The sequence below is a fragment of the Chaetura pelagica genome, unplaced genomic scaffold (assembly GCF_000747805.2).
Source record: "Chaetura pelagica isolate M959 unplaced genomic scaffold, ChaPel_1.0 scaffold585, whole genome shotgun sequence".
In the NCBI taxonomy this organism is placed as follows: Eukaryota; Metazoa; Chordata; class Aves; order Apodiformes; family Apodidae; genus Chaetura; species Chaetura pelagica.
The window spans coordinates 898,769-923,099 of record NW_009953404.1 but is presented as its reverse complement, the minus strand read 5'-3'; the positions used below and the strand labels follow the sequence as shown (position 1 = coordinate 923,099).

At 49.3% G+C, this 24,331-nt stretch overlaps 1 protein-coding gene across 1 annotated transcript in view; it reads right to left on the bottom strand.

Annotated features, from left to right (window-relative positions):
• CUX2 (cut-like homeobox 2) overlaps positions 1-3,593 on the bottom strand; it is a 20,213-nt gene extending 16,620 nt beyond the window's left edge. Inside the window, exons 1-2 of the mRNA XM_009998452.1 lie at positions 3,525-3,593; positions 1,340-1,418 (exon numbers count right to left, since the gene is read on the bottom strand). Coding sequence (XP_009996754.1) covers positions 1,340-1,418; positions 3,525-3,593 — 148 coding nt within the window. The remainder of the gene's footprint in view (positions 1-1,339; positions 1,419-3,524) is intronic.
• Between the last annotated feature and the right edge of the window lie 20,738 nt (positions 3,594-24,331).

Here is a 24,331-nt window from a genome sequence, read left to right as displayed (position 1 = left end):
GTGCATCCATGTGCATCCACAGAGCATCCGTGTACCTTCACAGTGCATTCACAGTGCATCCATGTGCACCCCTGTACCTTCACAGCACACCCACGGTGCCAACCCCTTTCCCCCTGGGGTGTCACCTCCTCCACCCCCATCCCAACCTGCACAAACACATCTACTGGCACCCTACGAATCCCTCCACCAGTTGGAGTCAGCCTTAAATCAAATCATCCCCAACAACAATGACATTAATTATGCTTTTAACACATTTTACTGCTTCCCCCCTTCCCTTCACACCACATCTGTGTGAACAATATCCCAAAGATTTACGGTTTTCTCCCGTAATTACAGACACACACCAGCTCACTTATCAAAATACTTGCTGAGCAATCAGGCTCTGTTACAGGCTCTGCCAGAGATTTGTGTTGACAGCAGCCATTCAAAGCCAAAAAACGTCGAATCAGGACTTACAAAGTGCCACACAAAGAGTTCACCCAACAAGAGACACACGGACATGTAACTGGCAGGGACAAACTGACAGCAGGGGGAGGATTTGGGGAGCAGGAGGGGAGAAAGGAGCAAGGGAAGGATGCTGTGGGACAGCAGAGGGGGGGAAAGAGGAAGGGTGTGTGTGTGGAGATCACAGTTTGGGGTGTGCACGTGTGTGCAAGGAGGAGGAACACGGCGGGTGCACGCAGGGAGGGAAGATAACTGGGTTCTGGAAACTGAGCTGACATTTGGTTCTTGTAGCACAGGAGAAAATTTAATGAGGACAAAAATATGTCTCCCTAATTCCCCTAAGAAATCATTAAAACATTTTGTTATTCCTAAATGTCTGGAAAATGAATTAGTGGCCCTGCAGGAGCCTTTCTGTGCATCTTCAGCCGTTCGCAGCTCCCTGTCCTCACCGCGCCAGGGGAGCCCTCGGCCTAGAGCACGGCAGAGCCCGGGGCAGGGAGCAGTGGGGAGGGGGGTCCCGGCCTCTCACCCTGCCCTAGCACCCAGTCTGCCAACACAAGCCTGGAAGCTACCCCGTGCCTCAGTTTCCCCCTCCCAAGAGGTCGAGCGATGCCGGGGCCGCCCCTGGGGGGGAGCGGGGAACTTACCGTCGAAGAGACACGCGGGGACGGGCGCGGTGCTATGACAGGGGCTGAGCAAATGTATTCCTTTCCTAACGTCAAGATGCATTTGGCTCAGGGGCTGAAACCCAGCGACGGCAAAAGCTGTTCCTGCTCCTCTCTCCAGCGGGTATTTCCAGAGCAGCGGGGGATGCCCGGCGTGCCGGGATGGGCTGGCTCCTCTCGGCACCGCCAAGCCGCTCGTTAGGCAGCCAGGTCGCTGCCGCGTTGCTTACCTGGAGCTTCGATTAATTGCTTGTAAACACTCAGGAAAGTCGTCTCAGCCTCTTTGCTTCTCTTACTAAGTGCAATCACCTGCAGGGAGATGGAAAAAAGGGGGTGAGAGATGGGTTCGGGGGAGGGAACCGGCTCTGCTGGGCCGCTGGGACCCCTGCTTGGCACACGGGTCCCCCCCAGGCACAGCTCTGCTGGCTGCCTTTGGCTAAACCCCATTGCCACTTCACATCACCCTAAATCATTGATGTGCTCTGAGTAAATGAAAATTATAATTTAATGTCGGCGCTTAAATAAGAAATAAAGAAGCCTGCCCGTTGCTGCGCTGGCCGGGCTGGATCCGGCACCCAGCCCTTCCCGCAGGCACGGCTGGGGTGCTGCTCCTGCTAGCCCTGGGCACCAGGATGGGGACTCAGTGCCCCTCTCAACCCCGGGGGGCTGGTGACCCCCACACTAGCTGCGTGGTGCGGAGAGGACGCGCTGCCTTGCTAACAACCCAACACCACATTCATCTGCTGTGCTCCCATCCAACATTGATGAGCATGAATCATTTACCCCCTGGCATTTTTCAAGGCTGCTGCCCACCAGGGTCCAGTGCATTTTGTTTGCCAAGGGCCTCCTTGTAGCCCCCTGCAGTGGATGGGATGGGGTGCCAGTGGGACACATGGACCTCTGTGTCCCTGCTATGGGAGCCAGGAATGAAGGTGATCCATTCCCTGACAGAAAACACCCAGTTTGATCCAAACTGGGCATCTGTGCCAACTGATACTGGAGGAAGAGACACCCACCCAGCCTTCAGTGCTGACAGACATATTGCAGAATCATCATAGAATAGTTTGGGTTAGGAGGGAACTCAAAGATCATCTAGTTCTAAGACCTCACCATGAGCAGGGACACCTCCCACTAGACCAGGTTGCTTCAAGCCCCATCCAACCTGGCCTTGAACATTTCCAGGGATGGGGCAGCCACAGCTTCCCTGGGCAACCTGGGCCAGTGTCTCACCACCCCCATAGTAAAGAATTTATTTCTAGTGTCTAACCTAAATCTCCCCTCTTTCAGCCACTGTAAAAAGTCCCTCCCCAGGTACTGGAAAGTGCTCTAAGGTCTCTCTGGAGCCTTCTCTTCTCCAGGCTGAACAATCCCAATATTCCCAGCCTGTCCCCATAGCAGAGGGCTTCCAACATGCTATTACCAACAACAGACTAGTTAATTAATCGACTCTTAAACCATCAATTGGCTAATTATCAAATGAAACCCAAACTTAGTGCCTCAGCCCCGTGGCAGCTCCCACGCCGGGGCATCCTTTCCCTTCTCGGTGCTGGCGGAACTCCCAGCTCGCCCTGGATTGCCATTCCCTGTCACTCAAACTCCAAGCAAACCCCTCATTTGTAATCCAGCAGCTACCTGAGCAAACCGCCTTCGCCTCGCCAGCCTCGCAGGCGCTGGAGCACAAAGATCATTTTTCTATTGTTACACTTGTAAAAAAGCCGGGGCTTTTTATAGCGTCTCGTACACAAACCCGCGTCCTCGGCGCAGTGTTTCCAGCAGAGGAGGAACCTGGGGCTTTTTCTTCAGCCTTCTGAAAAAAAAATGCCTGGCTTCAGGGTGCTCTGCAATAAGAAGAATCCAGTGGGGAGAGGAGGGGGGAGGCAGCCAGTGAGGGGTGGCACTGGGAACCTTGCTTGTGGTCCCTAAGGATGTGGAGACACGGTGGTGCTGGGGTGCCCCAAGGTGGCTGCCCTGCATGATCCCCATCCCCCCTCTGCTTCCCACACCCTTTGGATTTCGGATGGGAGCGGGCAGAGCCCATCAGCTCAGCTCTGCCATGGGGGGACAGGGACACCTAGACCTGCTCTAGAGCGGCTTCACCTCCCCTGAGATGGTGTTGACCAAAGGGTGCAGAGCAAAGAGCCAGCCCTAAGGTGTTCTCCATCATCACCTCTCCATCACCCAGACCTCCACATTGGGCTGTTCCCACTGGATTTTATTCCTGAAGTCACTTCATAAAGACAAAGGGATTTTCAAGGGGAAGATCTGACACCTTTCCCTCTCCTCAGCAGTGCCGATGGAGATCTGAGCATTCCCCACTAGGAACACGGTGGCTCTGCAGTGGACAGGAGCCCACAGCATCTCCACACTATGGTTCCATGGACCTCACCTCCCCATAGACACCAGCCACCACCTCACCAGGGACAGATACAGGTTCCTGTCTGGTTCATGTGAGGGAATGAGGTGTTCACCCACCTCCAGCCCCATCCCGGGGGATGCACGTGAAGCAACTTCTGACCCATTAACTACCACCAACATCTTAACTGGAGCCACAGGACCTGCAGTTTGCTGGTGAAGGAGGTGTTTGGTGGCGATTTCATCAGAGGAGGCATTTGGGGACCATTTCACTGTCCCTGGCTCCTGCAGGTCCCCCTGTGCTGGGATCTGGCTCAGGGCTGCCACGTTTCAACCCATTCCGATCCCAGAGCATCGCCAGCGTGGCCAGTCAGCAGGATGATGAGCCATCAGCTCTTCCTGCTCCTGAATGCCACTGAGCCTCAAGGAGGTGTTAGCGAATAAAATTAAACAAAAGGATATTTTAATTTTTCAGCGACCTTTTCTGGATGGGGATAATTCACCAAAATGCCACGGGTGACTCCTGCAGTGCAGGGCACAGCTCACCCCAGCTCCTGAAACCGCTGTTACTCCTCATGGAGAGCTTAATTGACACCCAGAAGAAGCACAAATCAGCCCTGAAATTGAGGGTTTGTAGAAAAAATACCAAGCCCTGGCTCTCTCAGGACAGAAGCTGGGCCAAACCCGGTGTCCTTCCCTGATAGAGTGATGTCACCCGTGTCATCAGGGGAGAGAACAGCTACAAACAGGGCACATGAACATCTCTTCAAACAGCCCTAGCAAAATAAGGTGGGATGGTGGCATCTCCACTCCCCCCCTTCCCATTGGTGACACTAAATCCCCCGCTGGCCACTCACTGGGCTTGGCCTCCTCAGGATTTGTCCACGTACTGTTCAATTCTCCCCTCCCAGCCCAGCAGCAGCACCAGGCTGAAGGTGAGGCCCGGCAGGATCCACCGCCGTGTGATGAATTACATTTCCACGCCGGGTCCCTTCCATGGCTGGTGACTTTCCAGCAAAGCAATTATCGCTGCAGAATGCGTAATAGCCTAATTAATTACTATTGTCAGGCTGGCCTCCGCGCCATGATTATACCTTCCGAAGCCAACTTTTTAAAACATTTGGAAGCAGAAATATTATTATAATTGGCTGACAAAATGGTAAAGCTCCCCCGGCGCAGCCGCTCCTCCCGCACGGCGGGGAGGACCCACAGTCTGAGCAGCCCCTCTCCAAAGGCGCGGGATTTGCATCGGCACCGGCGCGGAGTTTATTCTTCCATCCATCAGATCAAGTGCAGGATAAGTAGTGGGTTATTTCCATCTAAATACTGGTGGCAGCAAACCACAAATGAGCTCTTTTTTCAGCGGAGAGGAACAGCTGTGGGGGGGGAGAGAAGAGGGGGGGAGAAAGCGGCAGCAGAGACCCCAAATGTTGAAGAAAACTGATGAAAAAAAATCAATTGATGCAAGATTTCGCTTCTTCCTCGCTTTTTTTTTCCCCCCTGATGTGTAAAGAAGTCGGGGAGAGCTGCGAGGGGGGAGAGCCTGGGAGGGAGCTGCTGTCCCCAGGGAGAGCTATGGGGGATGGAGGCTGGTCCTCCGTGTAGAGAGGGGTCCCTTGACACCTTCCCAGTGCCCCAGGTCTGACTGACTCCTTAAATCCATCACACACATCCAGAGATCCACTGGGCACCCACAGACCTGCTGCACATGGACAAGCCCATTGCATACAGACATAGATCCTTCATACATGTGCACAGACTCCTCACACACATGCACAGACCCCTCACACATGTCCTCAAACCCATCACACATACACAGACCCCTCATGCATGTGCACAGACCCATCATGCACGTGCTCAAACCCATCACACACATGCACAGACCCATCACACATGTCCAGACCCACCATATACACCCATGCACAGCCCCATGGCAGCCCCCAGCCCCATTCTGCCCCCCCTTCCCACTCCTCCCACTCCCACACCCCCATCTCCCACCATTCTCACAAGGCCAAAAAGCAATTCATGTCAAAAAGATCAATAATATAAAAATAAAGCCTGAGAATTCTAGTTAAAGGGAACGTCACAGAAATATGTTGTTCACGTTCATGATTCAGAGATTAAAAAAAAAAAAAAGAAGAATCAATAGAAGTTCTTCAGATGATGTTATTTCTAATGAGAAATATACCCAGACTGCTGCAAATAACTGCTTAACGGAGAAAAAAAATGCATTAATAATTTACTTTATAAAGCATAGGATCCCGAATGCAAGAAAATTGCTGCTGGATCTTAATTTTGTTGTAATACTTCCTGACAAGTTCAATGGTGCTTTGGCAAAGTTCCTGAAAACAGAAGATGTTCAGCTCATTAGGTTATTTTCTTTCCCCTCTTTTTCCACTGCATCCCACCCCAGCCAGTGCTGGGAGAAAGTGCTGGAGCTTTTCCCTTTCCCCACACACCAAGATTTCTTGGGCTGAGCCCCCAGACTGAGGCTGGTGCTGCCAGGCATGAGCATCCTCCTGCCTCCTCCTGACACCTGTCCCCAGGTGAGCTCCAACCACCACCCAGCAAGCAGGGAAAATATTTCAAGCTTATTTCACCAACATAACTTAACACAGTTCTTTTTCCACCAGTTGGCTCAGTCGATTTCTCCCTTAATATTTTTTTTCCCTTAATCTTTTCTCCTCTTTTTTTTTTTTCCTTTTCTTAATTTATTTTTTTAGTGCATCTGCTGACAGTTGGCAACTCCAAACCATCTGCTGCCAGCACACACACACCAAAAGGCTTCAGCATTGAACTCAACGAGGCTCAAAAGAGCAGGTTGATTCCTGACCGCTGGCACGAGAAGGTGCCACTTGGGTGGGTTAATTCCCAGCAGGGCCAGAGTCCTGCACAACATTATTTTCCTGAAAAATTGTTCTCTGACATTATTTTCCTGCAAAATTACACCAACTTCCCAAGGCAGTGGTCCAGGTCCTGGGAGGAGCTGGGCAGTGATGCGTGGGTCTCTTCATCCCTCACCCAGATGAAGTAGAGGGATGAGGGGCTTCCCACTGGTCCCTGGGTTTGGGATGGAGCTGGGATGGCCCCAGCAGGCAAACACACCCCAAGCATCACAAAGTTTCACCTCCCATTTAGCAGAACAAAACTTTTAATTTAGATGTTTTCATCTATCTATCAGAGTAAAAAAAAAATAAGTTTAAAATAATGACTGTAATAAATGAAGGTAATTAATTGTAGTTTGTTCCTTTACTGTCTAGTCAGCTTAATTTTACCTTTTCATCTAATAATGAGAAAATAATTTTTGTGCTCTGAGGGTTAATGATATGTAACTGCAAGAGCTGCTAATTGCATGTTGCAAACTATTCATCAAAATCCCCATCTGCGCTACTTGATTATGTTTGCTAAATTATTGCTTTGAATTATCTTTCATAAAGCAACTTTTGTAATTAGCAGGGCTTTTGCTTTGCTCTTTTCTCCGTCGCAAGGATATTCAAACTTTGTCCGTCTCAAGCTGCTGCCACCAAACTGCCAGCACGGGCAGCTCGTGGTGACAGACAGAGAGTGCCCTTGAGCTGATTTGGGGGGGAAATAAAAACCAGGTTTATTTTTTACAGGTACAATTTATCCTCCTGGCCCTGCTCCTCTGTCCTCAAGGAAAAAAATATATAGGAAGGAAAGAGAAGCCTAAATATATATGATGTATTCAGGAATGGCAGGGAAAAATGGCCCCAAAATCCCATCTGTCCCCACCCAGGGACATAATTTTAAAGTTATGGTTGTTTTGTTGTTGTTGTTTGTTTTTTTTCCTTCCCATTTCCAAGCAGGAGAGGAGAGGGAAGGATTTGCATTCCTGACCCCATTGTTATGGGATCCTTCTCACCCTGTAGGAGATGGAGCACTTGGCTCTCCTGGGCTGGTGTCCATGGGGAGGAAGATGGTAAAGGAGTTGTTTAAACTGGGAAAAGAAAGAGGGAGGAAAGAAAGAGAGGGTAATACAGAAAGAGGAGGAAATAAAGGAAGAGGGGGGAGAGAGGAAAAAGAAAAAAAAAAAAATTTAGGAAGAGGAAAAAGAAAAAAGAGGAAAAAGAGATAAAGGAGATAAAAAGAGGGAAAGGGAGGAAAAAAAATAAGAAAGAGAGAATAAAGAGAAAAGGGAGGGGGGAAGGAGAGGAAAAAAAAAAAAAAGAGAGAGGAAAAATATTAACAAAGATGAAAAAAATGGGACAAAAGAGAGTTAAAAGGGTGCTGAGGACCCTACAGTCCTTGCCCCAGGAACCTCTTGGGTGTCCATCCTGCACCTCCTGGCCCTGAAGCAGCCCAAAAAGCCAACCTCAAGGGAGCAGAATCTACCTTTTGGGATAAAATCCCCCCAAACCTCCTGCAGAATAAAGACCTTGGGGAGGAGGAAGGCAGCAGTGAGCTGGGAATCGCATCCTACTCCCCCTGACACCCTCATAAATCCAGAGCCACTTGGGCAGGGGCTCCCCAAAGGACATAGCTCATCTTCTCATAGCGGATCTAATGAAGACTATTGGAAAAAAATGCAGTATTTAAAAGACTGAAAATGTATTCCTATTGTTATCACTCTCTTTTATGTGTTTATGCACAGTGCATCGGAATGAATCAATACTGGATTGCCCTATAAATAAATGAGCATATCAGTAAACCCAGTAATAAAATGAAGTGATGAAAAATATGGAAATCAGTCGCATTTGTGTAAATCCACTTATTGTTTACTTTAATATTTCCTTATGCAGTTCCCTGGCTCCAAAGAGACAGATTTAAAATCAGGTAATGCTCAGCAGATGACAGATCCTAACGTGTGGCTGCTGGCGAGCTCCGAGTGCCGGCAGCTCTCCAGGGGTTTCCATCCTGGCACGTTAGAGGAGCAGAGGAAGGAGTCCCCAGAGAGCTGGCACTAAAAAAACAGGGAGAGGAAGAGGTATCCTGAGGATCTCTTGCTGGCACTGGGGACCAAAGCCCAGGCATGCAGAGCCACCAGGGATGTGGAAGGAGCATGGGGCTGGGGAGGACCTGGGTTATGCTCGAGGATGGAGATGTCTTCTGTAGGGATGTGGTGGGTTGGGACCATGTTGTTCCACCCCAGTGCTTGGCTCCTCCTCAGATTGCCTACTGCAACCTCACCTGGTGCATCTGGGCCACATTGTGGCACCTCCTGACCACACCACAGCACCTCCCAGCAGTGAGGGCTCCTTTCCCTGCCTGGAAGGTCTCCAGGACAGGGCCACATTCCCTGGTGGGACATGAGGGATCCCAATGGAAGCAGGGTCCTACTTTCCCTGCCCATACCCCTGCCCACACATGGCACAAAAACCACCCACCGCTGGCCAGAAAGGCAGAGCAGGTGCATTTTATCAGCTTCAGGAACCCCACAGAGGTCAGGGACAGTGACCTGGTGCCTCGGCCACACCAAGGTCAGTCTGTTCTGTCCCTCCTGGGGCTCTTCCCTCTCTGTTCCAGCCCCCTGAGAACTGACAGGGTGGGAAGAGGCCAGGATTGGGGCCAGGACCATGGCGGTGGGGGCAGATCCTGCCCAATCCCCTGCCCACCTCTCTTCCCAGCATCACCCCCATAATGCTGCCAGCTTTTCCTCCCACCCAGGCAGGCAGAAAACACTCCCAGCAAAGCTATTTAAGAGTTGCTCTTTTTTTTTTTCCCCTTCTCATATAGATTTTTTAGCCCCCCCCACCTCCTCCCATCTGGGCTGTGAGCCGGGTGCCAGCAGCTCAGCACCCAGCTCAACACGGCTTTTTATAAACGTCTCCAAATTCAAAGTTTCCTCCCATGCTGCCTGGATGCATCCAAGAGGAAAACACATCCCAATGGATGCTGTATTCCCCAAGATGTCCCCTGTGTCCACCCCCCCACGACCACCTCTGCCCATGCAAAGGAGACAGTGAGAGCCAGAAACCCCCATACCCAAGCTCAGAGGCTGTAATTTGTCTTTGTGGCTAATTAGCTTCAATTCCTGGTAGCCACTTACATCTATAGTTCCCAAAAATCCAGTTGCTGAGCAGGGAAATCCACCACCCTGCTGAGTTAATTCTGTAACAGCAAATCTCCTGGACCTCAGGTACATTTTTCTTAAAATTCCTGACCGAGTTCAATTAAATGTTTATGAGGCTGCGCGGTTTCCCCCGCCACGCTGCCGGCGCCCGAGTGGCAGAATTAAGCTGCTTCTGGAACAAAACAAAACAAAAGGAAGGGAAAAGGAAGGGAGAGGGAAAAAATAAGGAAGAAAAAAAAAAAATCTAGGTGGTTTAGGAGCAGTGAGTTTGGAATATAATGCCCCCCAGACTGATTTAGCTCTGCGTTGCGCAGCCACGGCGCGATGGCAATATTGACGAGGGGGTTTGTATGAATAATTGAAGAAATTCTGTATTCCCCACAAAAGAAAAGGCAAGCCGAGAGGGTTGTTGAGATAATCAGGAGCTGCCTAATCAATATTCTCAGCCCCAGCCTCCTCCTCGCTCCTCCAAAAGGAGCAGTGCCATAAGCTCATCAGTAACTGTAAAAAAAACATCGCGCTCCGAGTGTCAAAATAGTCAAGCGCAGCATATTGTGTTGCCAGATTTCCCTCCCGGTAACAGCAAATCTCCTGGACCTAAGGTACATTTTTCTTAAAATTCCTGACCGAGTTCAATTAAATGTTTATGAGGCTGCGCGGTTTCCCCCGCCACGCTGCCGGCGCCCGAGTGGCAGAATTAAGCTGCTTCTGGAACAAAACAAAACAAAAGGAAGGGAAAAGGAAGGGAGAGGGAAAAAATAAGGAAGAAAAAAAAAAAATCTAGGTGGTTTAGGAGCAGTGAGTTTGGAATATAATGCCCCCCAGACTGATTTAGCTCTGTGTTGCGCAGCCACGGCGCGATGGCAATATTGACGAGGGGGTTTGTATGAATAATTGAAGAAATTCTGTATTCCCCACAAAAGAAAAGGCAAGCCGAGAGGGTTGTTGAGATAATCAGGAGCTGCCTAATCAATATTCTCAGCCCCAGCCTCCTCCTCGCTCCTCCAAAAGGAGCAGTGCCATAAGCTCATCAGTAACTGTAAAAAAAACATCGCGCTCCGAGTGTCAAAATAGTCAAGCGCAGCATATTGTGTTGCCAGATTTCCCTCCCGGTCCACCCCACTGCCAGATTCCATCCATCAGCAGGGAGGGAAGCCATCCAAGGATGACTTACTTATGCCTAAGTGTTCATAAATAAGGGTTTTAAGATATAGATGGCTTTTTAATTTTGGTGGAATGTGGGGGAAAAAAAATGAAGAAAGAAAAAGAAAGCGATGGGGTGGAGGTGATGGGAAGTGACCTGGCAGGTGCTGCCCAGTAAATCCTGCTGCCCAGCCATGCTGGGATGGCCCAGTCCCTCCCAATCCAGCTTCTGTCAGGGTGAAAACTGCTGGAAAAAAAATTTACGCTGGCACCATAACCCGTGGCAAAGCCTTTGTCTGATGGGGAGATACGGTGAGAGAACGTGTCCTCGCCATGAAAACCTCATTAGACAGACTCTAATTGCCATCCTGCAGACGGTGGGAGGAGACATGAACCATAAAACCTGAGCTGGGGGGGGTGGGGGGTGTTGTTATTAATTGCATTTTGATAAATTGGCGGTTGAGATGCTGGTGGTGAGGTCAGGAGATGCCTGTGTGGGGCTCGGTCCTGCCCCAAGCTGTGGCCACCAGTGATGCACAACATCCTATCCCCAGCTAACCTCCCCAACCAGCTCCCAAAACTGGCACTTCTGGGTAAATTTGATTTCTAACAGAAGAACTGGCAGCCCCAGGTCCCAGCTGGAAGACCTGCAGTTTGCTCCATCCTCATGTCCCACCAAAACCTTGGGTCCACAATCACAAGGCTCGGTGTGACTACAGAAAAGCTGGGAAGGGACTTTTTGACAAGGGCTTGTAGTGACAGGACAAAGGGGAATGGCTTTAAACTGGAAGAGGGAAGATTGGTTAGACATTGGGAAGAAATTCTTCACTATGAGGGTGGTGAGACACTAGAACAGGTTGCCCAGAGAAGCTGTGGCTGCCCTGTCCCTGGCAGTGTTGAAGGGCAGGTTGGATGGGGCTTGGAGCAGCCTGGGCTGGTGGGAGGTGTCCCTGCTCATGGCAGGGGGGCTGGAACTAGATGATCTTCAAGATCCCTTCCAACTCAAACCAGTCTGTGGTTCTATGATCCCCTCCTGGATAGGCTGTGGGGTGACCCTACCATCCATCACCCCTGACATAAATCCTTGATGCTGAAGATGTATGGAGCCAATTCCTGGGGTCACTGCTGGGTGTGAAATTCAGACAACGAAGCTCTGGGTCTCAAATGACTGCGTGAGATTGCAGCTCACTGCCTTTTATTGGACAATATAAATATTTCACTGTTATATATAAAAAATATTGGCAAGAAAGCAGATAAACCCGAGTCCCGTGTGTATGCAGAGAAGCAGGGAGTGAAAAACGGCTGTCAGCATCTTTTTAATGGCCTTTGGTGGGGTATGGGAACAGGCTGTGAAGGGGCTGAAGGCAGCAAGAACAGGGGACACCAGGGACCCCCATCCCAGACCCACCAGGGCTATTCTGGGAATGGGAGCGGTGCCATCAGCACAGCCCGGACAGACGGATGGTGACATGGTCCAAGGGGCTGTGCCTTGATCCATCTGTGATGGAGAGCAACATGTGGGATGGGGAAAACCTGGAAGCTCAGCACCATTCCCAAAACAAGGATGCTGCCCCCAAGCACAGGGCTGAGCCTGAGCCCACTGGATGCCTAGGAGGGATGAACTGGGAACAGCCTCACCATACAGATCAAGCACAAATGTATTTTCCTAACAGTTTTGTCCACCTTGTCCTTCTGGGACCACATCTGTCCTCATCTGCAGAACCTGTACCAGCACAGGGCACCCTGACTTCATGCTCACTAACACATCAACCCTTTCTTGTGACAACAACAGCAGGAGAGAAGAAAAAATAAAAAGCCTGTACAAATCAATACCTCTTTCCCCCTCTCTCTCTCCCTATATTTTATTAAAAACTTTAGCATCAATATTAATGTTTAAATCCTCACCAAGCTGAGTTTAATTACCTGTAAACTGCATCCACAGCTACGTGGACTTTGCTCTTCACTGCAGTAAATACAAGTGAGGAGGAGCAGTGCTAATGTCCCCGAGTGTCACCTTCCTGTCCCACAGAAGCAGCGGTATCCAGCGCTCCCATCCCTCAGCAGCATCACTGGGGAAGGGGACAGGGATGGATCCAAAAGGCTCAGCCCCACCACTGGCCCCTGGCACCCCAAGGGCCTGTCCCAGGGTCACCCGTACCCCCGCAGCACAGATGGGGAGCTGGGAGGGCTCAGCCTCTCAAAAGCAATCAGGGTTTCCAGCATGTTATCCAAAGAGCTGGGATGGGATACGGCGGAGTGCAGAGATTGGAGGCACACATCAGATTTCCATTCCTGGGAGAGCAGAAAACACCATTTTCTAAAAAGAACAACTATTGAGGGACATGCTCTAACGCATTGTCTTGGTGCCTGCTGGCAGGCAGCTCCACCACGCTGGTGTTTTGCCATCCTGCTCCTCACCAGCGGCCAAGGAGGGGCTGATGGAGGGGGACAGCCTAGTCCTGCCCCCTGGCAAATCCCTCTCCCACATCCTGCAACCTTGGCTCCTCCTGCCCAGCCTCACTAAGGCCTCTTCCCTCTTCCCAAGGCCGGGACAGCAACGGTAGCATTTGAGGGCTCCACTTCCAGAATAACATTCATTACCATATTCATTCAGTGTTTATCTCACAGATGTACGGATCCGTTACAATGGAGAAAAAAGAGAACTCAGAATTTGTTCTCAAAAGATATTCAAATTAGTTAATCAAGAGTCCTTTTATTACATGTCTCATGTACCAGCAGCAACTATCCACCGAGATAAATGATCAGCTGCTAATAACTGATTACATTGCAGCAAGTGTTTTCTTATCCCTATTACCACCATGTTTAAAGACATTTTATAAATTTCTAATTATTGTAAATTGTTTCTCCTTTTGAAAACATCTTCCCATAGTCATCAGCTGTCAATTTTCCCCGAAAAAAAAAAAATCTCTACAATGAGCTCATAGCAAGATGCTCAGGGAGCAGAGAAAACCCTTCCTGGCTCCCGGCCGGCAGGATGCAGCTCCGGCCACCTCCACCCCAGAACAGTGGGGAACCAGGATACACCTTTTATAAGGATGACCAGAAAAGAATGAAAGATAAAAGAAAGAAAAATAAAAGCCAGATCAATCCTGGATAGTGCTGCCTTCACCCACTGCACCATGCCAAGGTGGAACGGGCCATCCCCCCAGATGGATCCACTATCCAGTGGACCATAAAGAAATAAACAAGCAAGCCAGCAGTATGTAAGACAACTCTTGACAAGAACAAGGCACCCGCTGCGACAGACACCAGCATCCAAGGGCAGATCTGGGTCTGGGAGAGCCCTAAATAAGATCCTGCATATTTTACAGATGAAAGCTGAAGTAGTTGAGAGGGTTCAGAGCCAAGACTTGAAACCCGGCGGTTGGTCTCGACCTGCCGCGCCAGCCCATTCCTGGGCTCCATTCATTGCTACGATCAATTAGCTTGAAAAAAAAAACCACAACCACAAAAACAACAATAAAACCACCCTCTGAACTCTTTTAGATGCTTTAATGGAAAAGGTGTCTCTTTGCATCATCCCTGCGGGGGTGGAGCAGCGATCCATGCACCAGGAGGGTCTGCATGGTGCCAGGGAAGGCGACAGCATGGGCAGAGCATCCACATCCTCCTGGAAGGGACCTAGGATCCAGGAGGGGCAATGAGTCCATCCCCCCCAACCTGAGCTGATAGGGGCTATGCTGGTGACACTTGCTGCCCTAGGGATGGGGATGACCAGGACAGGAGCACATCACAGCCATGCCCATGCAAGGAGGTGGGAACTAGATGATCTTTAAGGTCCCTTCCAACCCAAATTAACCATTCTGTGATTCTCCGAAGGCTGCCCAGGGTAACCCCCCAGAAGAGGACAAGGGTGTCTGGCCAAGAACTCGCTGGGCAGAGGAGGAGGGCCCCTGGCTGCCAGGAAAGGGAGGAGCAGGCGGCGGGATGTGGAGCCTGGCACGGAGCAGCCGAGGACCTTCCTGGCTCCAGGGGGTCCCAGACCAGGGGAGGAGACGCCGCAGGCACCAGCCAGGCCATTATACGCTTTATTGATGCTGTTCTGAAGAAAGCTAATCAATATATTAGATTTCCCAAAGAAAGAAAACACCAGCTGCCAGCAGCACAGAACTCCTCCGCCGCGGCGCATTTTTCCATCAAGCCCCGGAGCTGCGCGTGTCTGCGCAAGATGAGGTCACGTTCAAGAGGTGACCTCACGCTCCCCTGACAGCCTGGTCAGGGCCAGGGCCACGGCCACTGCTTCACCACATGGTAAAGCCCAAATCCTCCCCTTTTATTTTGAAATAAAAATGTAAAATCCTCCAAATATCTTGTACCGGCATCACTGGGGGGTGCGGAGAGACAAACCCAGACGGGTGTAACCAGGGCTCCCCAGGGAGCCCCCAAATCCCAATGCCTTTGCATCCCTGCACAGACTCAGGCTCTAAGGAGGGTTCCCATTGGGAAAAGCATCCCAGGAAATGCCCCCTGCCAGCCACATCCCAGCAGCAGAGCCATTTCTGCAGCACTGACAAGTCCCAAAAATAGCCTTTCAGCCACGCTCTGGGACCAGAGAGAAACTGGAAAGCATCAATCCAATGGATGCACTTGGCAGTAGTGGGATCCCCACCCACAGAATCCCAGCAAAACAAACCACAGCATTCAAGGTGCTGTGCTCCCTCTCACCACTCCAGGATATTCACTTCTTAAACCATGAAAGCCAATGCAGTGGCAGCTCCAAAAGCCATTTAAGAAGGACAGAATAAATCCACATTGGACCTAACACTCGGCACCAGCAGGAAAGTGGACTGACGTCATGGGGAATTGATTAGTGTTTTAATAGAAGCAGAACATGGGGAGGGTTGCAGACCTGCTTCAGAAACCCAAATGTTATGCAGATTCACATTCAAAACCCCTAAGCAGGGCGCGTTTAACCAAGGCAGAGTAAATGTCCCACATTTCCCCAGGATTATCTGAACCGTATCAGATATAATCCAATGATCTGTAAAGTGATTATACCCAGCTGAATATAAGAGATCTCTTCTGGTAATGCAATATTTCATCCAGCTGCAGACATTAGGAGGAGGCAAACAAAGGAGGAGATTTAATAAGTGGAAATAAAACTATGGGCAGAGATAGTTTAAAATTTTTATATATTTTTTTTTGGTATCGCATCTAATTGCAATCAACAACAGACATCTGACACAGTGACAGCATCAGCAAAATTGCTGCTGAGAGCACAGAATCTTTGTCTAAAAATAATCAGACATTCAGCGCGCCACTGTTTGTTATAATGGTAATCGATGCTGGAGGCTTTGAATTCCATCAATTTATAGATCTGCTCTGTTCTGCCTGGTGATTGTGTTCTGCACACATCCACTCCCGCTCGGCGCAGGCAGCGCCGGGGCACTGTGTGATTAAGATAAGCTCAGATTCCTTTCATACATTCCTTATCAGCTCTAATTCTCCACCAGGCAGAGATGTTCACAGCAGTTAAAGATTAGTTCAGCTTCTCAGACGCCAAATTCGAGGGTATTGATCAATAAATCAAATCACGGGCAATCAATCGCCCGATCCGAGGAGTCTAGCCGATGCATTATTACTGGCGCCTTCCAAAGCTGAAGCTTTTTTCATGGGTTTCATCAAAACGCAGCCTCCCTGGCTCCCCGCCAGCTCCCAGGCTGCCTAATAGACTCCGCGGCAGAGGAGCTCCAGCCCAGCAGAAGAGCAATAAATTTCTCATCAAACAGCCGATAGAGAAACAAGATGAACATCTGTTTTGCTGCAATGAAACTCCTGTGTTCTTCAGAAGCTGCAAACCAGGTCTGACAGACCACCCCAAAGGCAGCTTTGCCTTCAACAAAGCAGCAAAGCAGAATATTTGCCGGTTATTTCAATCAGGTAATTTAAGAAGACTTTGCATTCTCCTCTCTGCAGCTGCCGGTGCTTTACAGACAGGATTCCTGCTCAGTCAATAATAAAAGCCATCCTGGGACCCTGTACTATGAAGGCAATTTTATGATACCCATTATGTGGCAATGTAACTTCATTAAAAGCTGTTTATTCCCTCTAAGCATTTTAAGCACTTTCCCTCACCCATAAAGAAGAGCCTCTCGGTGCACTGGGAAGGTTATTTGTGCCCAGAGCGGCTTTCGGGTGTTTCTTGCTGGGCTGAGGGTGGTGTTGGCAGCAGGATCCCCCCGACCAGCAGTGAGATGGGAGCTGCTGAGAAGCAGCCATGTATTGTTTGTATTGTACACTCAACTCCTGGAGCTCTGGTGAGGAGCCAGTTGTCATGCCAGCTTCTTTTATAAATTAATAGGGACAAGCGCCCCAAAAATTCACCTCCGTCACAAAGATGGGCTGGCTCCTCTGCACACCCATTTGCTCTTCCACCTAGGACAATACCATAGAATCCTGGAATGGTTTGGGTTGGAAGGGACCTTCAAGAGCATCCAGTCCCATGGGCCATGGGCAGGGACACCTCCCACCAGCCCAGGCTGCTCCAAGCCCCATCCAACCTGCCCTTCAACACTGCCAGGGATGGGGCAGCCACAGCTTCCCTGGACAACCTGGGCCAGGCTCTCACCATCCTCCTGGTGAAGAATTTTTTGCTAATGTCTAACCCAGTTTAAAGCCATTCCTTCTTGTCCTGTCACTATTTGGGGTGTCTTAGCCCCGAGAGCTTAATTTTTCCAACCTGGTATAATAACTCAGCATCCAGACATGGAGTCGTAACTACAGCAAAGCAGGAGCCAGATCCCATCCCACAGCCAACACCATCCCTGCAGCACACAAGGGTTGCCTTACTCCAAAGGAGGGACACAATGAAATCCTTAAAAACAACCAGCCAAGCCCTAAATATCAAATTCAATGCTCCTCATTCCTTTTTTTAGCCAAATAGAAAAAAATAACACAAAAAACACCACAACAACAAAAAAAAACAACACAGAGTTCGGTCCCATCCTGGCACTCAGGAGAATATTAATTTAACGAGTTCATTTTTCATAAGTGCAGCTGATGGACCAGGATGAGTTGGGGACATTTCTCCCAAATGCTCCAAAAACAAATCCTGGATGGGGCTATAAGAGTTAACCCATGGCAGGGAGGATGTTTGCCTCTGTTCAGGATTCAGCAGCCCATCCGTCCCTCCAGGTTGATAGAGGAGGTAGGTCTTTATTTGAGACATCAGCCAACCATCAGTAAATGTCTCTTCATGCTCTGCTGATACTCCAGAGTCAGTGAAACCACCCTGCAGCCCCCTCCCCGTCTAACGATGCATCTTCAATTAGCCAGTGGGCTGGGAGAAATTATCCATATAGCAGGACAACCTGATCCAAGCTTGTAAATTCTCCTTAAAATAACTGGAATTCAGGAGGAGAAGAGGTGGGGAATGAGAGAGCACTACACAGTGACTCACACAAAGGCAGCAAATCCCCAACTTTTTGCTTCTGGCACATTTTCTCCTCCAGCCACTGAAGTCTCTCCCACTGCCCAGAGGCTGTGATGTCCTTAGAGAATGGACCTAAAGGTCCTTTTACTGCTGGACCACCACACCAGGGCATGGTCACACATCACTCTCACGTCCCCTTAATCTAACACTGCCCAAAAACCACCTCTAGGAACACGCTTGAAGGACACAGCTACATCTTCAGCAATTAATAATCAGGACAACCACTGGTATGAGTGCCCACGTTTCAAGGAAAATAAAATTTCCTCCTTATTACCTTCAGAAAAACCTGCTCCTTTCTCCAAATAAACCAGTAGAGGCTCGTGAGCTTGCAGGAGGAACACAGGGCATGACACGCTCCTGCACTCATTGCTGACCTCAATGGCAATAGTTCAATATTCTCCCATAAACAAATGCACAAACATCCACAAAATACTGTTAATGGTTTGGTATTTCTTTAAACAGAGTCACTGAGGAAAAATAGAATTACTATAATACATTTTAATTGATTTACAACAGCACTTAGTAACAGTGATAAAAGAAAAACTTGTTTTATTGGACCTCCTGCTAATTAGCTCGACTGACTTTGGGTTAGAAAAGTGTATCCAGTGCAACCCAGCACAACCCTGAGCAGCACTCAACATGGAACAGTTTTTAAGCACAGAAAATCCTTTAAAATAATCCAAGAAAAAACACTGCCAAATAGCTATTGCCAAAAGATGGTGGAGGAAAGGCTGCTCCAAGGATAGAACCACCAATGGGACAAAACCAGCCACTCCAGCAGATCCCAGCATCCCCTTCCCACCCATAAACACGCCTTTATTGCAACTTTGATCTATCCATCCCTTAACGACTTTTAAGGGTGGCAGATAAAGTCGACAGAAGCAGCCCAAGCAACCAGCAAATGTTTAATATTCAATAAACGTGTCAATTTTACATACGGAGGCAAATGGGGCTTTATTGAAGAATTGGTAAACTTCCTCGGAGGAAAGTAAGTGCGTTTTAGCCTTCAAGGGGTCCCCAATGAATAGAAATGGAATGTGATTTGTGATAAAACTCAGCTGCTCTATAAAAGACGTTAAATAAATGTTGCTGTTTCACCAGGGATATACAGAATTGATTGCATTATAGACTGATTTGAAGATGCACGTTCCCCGCGAGCTCTCTGCTCGCTCCTGCGCAGCCCCTTCCCCTCGCCTCTACATTTGCCTCAATGCCCACACAGAATCTTCTGGAAAGGCCTTAAAAACCACTTTTCTCTGTGGTTTTGCCCACTATGGAATCCTGAGCACCATCTCGCTGGATCTACCCCAACCTCAGGGAAATGCCAGACCCTCCCAGGCAGATCAATTCCTCCCAAAACATAACATTCCTCTATTATTTGCACTGACACAATTGATAGTGCAGAAACTGGAATTTCCATTCAACAGAAAAAGGGGCAATGGTCACAAACTGGTAAACAGGAAGTTTAACCTAAATATAAGGCCAGGTTAGATGAGATTTTCTGCAACCTGATCTAGTGTGGGGTTCCCTGCTGATGGCAGGGGGTTGGAACTTGATGATCTTTGAACCTTCTTTGAATCTTTGACCCTTGAACCTTAAAGATTCTATGATTCTATGAAATACTACTTTACTCTGAGAGTAACAGAGCACTGGAACAGGCTGTCCAGGGAGATTGTGGAGTCTTCATCTCTGGAGACATTCTAGACCCTCCTAGATGCATTCCTGTGGAATCTGCCCTAGGGAATCCTGCTCTAGCAGAGGGATCAGACTAGATGATCTCCAGAGGTCCCTTCCGACCCTCACCATCCTGTGATAACAATAACAAGGGACAAGAAGCAATTAGAAATATTTTCACTGCCAAGACCCAAGCCAAGTCTTTCCATCTGCCCCGACCACCCAGCGCCAGGGGACCCGACCCATCGGAGCAGTGAGTGACACCTGGGAAGGGCAAGGCAAACAAACCCACCTCCCACAGACACACGAGAGCCCGACGGTACCACCACGGCGAGAGCAAACTGTGATATAATTGTGCTGCTGCTACATCATCTTTAATCAATAACATCCAGGGCTGCCACCAAATCCCTGCCTCCGCCAAGAAACAGCATGTTGTTAAAAAGCCCAATAGCTTTTTTCCCTGCTAATAGGTGGCTCATTCCCTCAACCCTGCTGATTTTTTAAATAAACCTAAATTCCAATAATTGTTTAATGTTTATTTTTATTTAGCTCTGGTTCACCTACCCTGGCTCTCCATGTCAGAAATTGATATTTTGCTCCGGTGGCTGGGAAAACATAACATAAAGTCAGGAAACTGTTGGTTATGTCTTGTCATAGTTAGATTGTGCCATAACTGCAGCTTGGGGAGGCCTCCAGCCCACCAGAGGATAGGCTCTGCTCCCCTTAAATTCAGACTTGCTCCAGTTTTCCAGGTATCAGCTTCCCCTGGACCTTTGGGAGGGCTCCCAGCACACAAGCACCAGCATCACGAGCTTTCCCACAAGCATGGGATTTTTTTTCTCCCTACCCAATGAAACCCTGGATTTAATCCCCAAAGAGATGCTCTCACTTTCCAGGAAGATTCATCCCTTTAAAACCCACCGGCGCCACACGTCAGTGCTGCTGCCTTCCCACCCTCCCCCACCACGAGAAGGTTGAAGGTGGCTCTGGAAAAGTACAGGAAAGCTTCAACCAATTCCTTTAGGAGATCCATCACGTCAGATTAGCAACTTAGTTTCTTATTAGCTATTTTCCATCCTATCATATTAATATTTGTTTTCACTAATACAATGCAGGAGTCTTATCATATTAGCAACTTTCACATCACATTAGTGAAAACAAATACTAATACAATACAATACTAATATGACATGATCTGATGGGAAATTGCTAATACAATAAGACTCTCCTACCATATTAGTACAGAAACATCGTGTGTCCCAGTTACAGCTCTCTTTGAACCAGGTAAATTCCCAGCATTTCCAAAACCAGCCACATTCAGCACGTCTGAAGGTGGAAGTGTAGGATGGGGATGATGTGCAGGGTCAGGCACTGAGGACCCTGCTCTGCCAATGACCCACAGTAGATGCATTAATTGCAATAAAAATTCCTTACTCAGAAGTCAGGTAACGAAATTTGGGTCCTCCCCAAGTTGCAACCAGCTCACTGGGATAATGTGCCAGGCAGAAGTGCCACAAGGAGGAGGAAATTCAGAGCTTACACTGCTGAGGAAGGCTGGACCACAGGAGGTGCCAGTCAGTGTCATGGTCCCTGGGACAGGGATGGTTCCCCAGGACTCAAACAGCTCAAGTTCAGCACCAGGCCAGCAGTAAGACAGGATAGGTGCATTAGGATAAACAAACATCTTAAAATTCTGGCTCCATAGGGGCAGATGGTGTTGACAGGGACACTCACCCTCCCATGCTGGCTTTATGCCCCCTCATCTCCAGCACCCAGAGCCATTTCCCTGCTCTTCTGCTTCAGTCCTCCCACAGGTCCCACCTAACACCTTGGGAGTTCTGCACTGCTCCAAGTCAACTGTGCCACCAGCCACGGCAGAAAACAGCTCCAGCACGGAGAGGCAGCCAGCAGATCTCCTTCCAGCCATGCCCAGCTCCGGCACGCTCAGCAATTTTCTATTCTCTCAGCAATTTTCTGTTCTACTGAATTAGTAGTTTGTATTGAATTAGTATTCATTTCCCCTAATATGATATATAAGCATAATCACGTTAGTGACTTTGATATCACATTAGGCTCCAACGCCGGCGCGCAGCCCGGCCCCGGCAGCGCTGGGTGGGAACACCATGGCCAAGGAGGAGCCTCCAGCAGGAACATTCCAAATGTGGGGACAGATCCTGCTCTCTTTGGTCTCCCCCAGCCCCACCAAGGTCAGGATTTCTCTGCTTACTATGGCGAGATGTGAACCAAAAGAAAAGGTGCTGCATCTTGAACACGTATCTTGTTTATCTGAAATATAAGATTCCCTAAGGTGAAAGCACAGGAGCAGCCTCACAGAACCCACCCGCCAGGATGGCACTGGGTGCTCCTCTCCTCCCAAAGCCACAGCAATTCAGGAGTGGAAAGCTGAGCAGATGTGTAGATCAGGGTTACAGCAGGGATGGGCGATGCTTGCTCCACTGCAGCTGAGAGCCAGCATCCTGCTGTGGGAACACCCCAGCCAGTACCAGCCCTGCCTCAGTTTCCCCCATGAGGATGCTCTGCAGGGTCCCACAGAGCCCAGCAGGCAGGCACACAGCCTTGATCCTTAATTAGCAGATCAAGCTGCAATGAGCACAAGCAGGAGAGGGACAGGGAAGGTCCCTGCCCTGCAGGGACACAGGGATCTGGGAGGGAGGGAAGGGGTCAGGGGCCAACACGGGGCTGCCACCAGAGCAGCTCCAGAGCTGGCCCCACACAGCTCAGCACATTTGGCAGCAGGACAGGAACAGCCTTCACATGTGGATGAGCAGCTCCAGGTGCATCACCGGCACCCGCTGCCAGCTCCCAGTGCCCAGTGCTCTGCCCCAGCCCTCACCAGCACTCCACAGGCCCTAATAAATTGTCTTCCCATTAATATGAAACTGGATTTCTTTTAATCCCCTGTCCACGAGGCTCCAGCAGCATCGTGCCTCCATCCCAGCTGCCATCACCTGCTGCACGGTGCTGGAGCCAGAGAGCTGCCCAGCAAGCACCAGCCTGTGCCAGCAGCCATGCTGTAAGATCAGCACTTTTTAGATGTATTTTTCTATATAATATTTACATGCACACACATATATATATATATAAATACCCTGCAGCTGCCCATGCCAACACCCTAGACGAGCCAGCAGCTCCCAGCACCAAGCCCCTGACCCAAAGGACCCCCCAAGGAAAGAGCCCCCATGCACAGATACACACACCCAGACACATTTTCAAATCCTAAGAAAATCCTGAGTCCTCCCTGTCAGTGCTGTATATCTCTTTGAGATATATACCATATTAGCAAAAAGAACTGAATTATATTGCATTCATGATGCAATTAAACACTTCACTAGGAATCAATGTAAAACTGATGAGGCCTGAAAGTAGTGCATATGGCTTAGAACATTATAAAACATTACCTTCACTCAAATCCTTTTCAGTAGCAATTTAAATCTTCTTACAGTTACTGCTGCCAATGGTAAACCATCTACTGATTCATAACAGTGCATGGGAACGAATGAATTTTTTTAAAAAATTTATTCAACTACTAAATTACCCATGAAACTGGAATAGCTGACAGGAGTAATCTGAATTATTATTAGCTCTGCAAGTATTCTGCATTAGCCAATTTAAAACCACGGCTCACAGGCAGAAACCAGTTAGTACAGGCAGGGTGTTAAATGACTGCCATAGTTCTTCATTTTACTGCTGCTTACGTTTAAAGGTCAAGAGATAAAAATTACATATGACTGCAAACACAGAAAGGGTGTTTATCTTTTTTTTTTTTTTTCCTACAAATCAGGTCAACCAGAAACTTTAAAAACATTTGGAGATACGATGGTATAAACCATGATGCCTCTGAACTACATCAGGACTTAGGAGGCTGCACTGAGGGGGGGATTGCTCTTCCTCCCCATCCTCCTCATTCCTGTGGATTTTTGTGCCAGCAAGATGGGAGAAGATGGGGATGAGATTGTCCCGCTGGAGACACAAAACACGGGCATGGCCTCCTGACCTGACACCCAGCTGAGCTGCATTTGAAGGGACAATGCTCCAGATCATCCCACAGTCATGAAAGGTCCCACTGGTGAGGACCAGTGGCAGCTGGAGGAGATCTCCAACCCCCCTCACAGGAGGATGAGCAATTCCACCCTGGCTGAAATGCCCACTGGACTCCTGATCAGTGAAAAAGCAGAACTGCTTGGGGATGGGGACACCAGCTGCTCCCAGTGGGGCAGGAGAGTCCTCAGTGCCCCCTAAAAAAACGAGAGGGTCGGCACCCAGGGACAGTCACCCACTGCACCATGAATCCCCCTCTTTATAGAGCCCCCCCACCTGCCCATTTGGGCGGCAAGGGAGGGGTCCAGCCCCCCCATGGGCACCTCCAGCACTGCAGGGCTGGGCCAAGTGCCACCCCCAGCCACCCCAGCTCCTGCCCGTCCCTGGGGACCTTGCTGGTGGCTTTGCCTGTTTTCCATGGAGGGAGAGGGCAGGACAGGGCGGGTTTCCAGGCGAAGCCCCCGCTGCTGGCGGGGGGGGGGGGTCTCTCTGCCTGCCCATAACAACGCA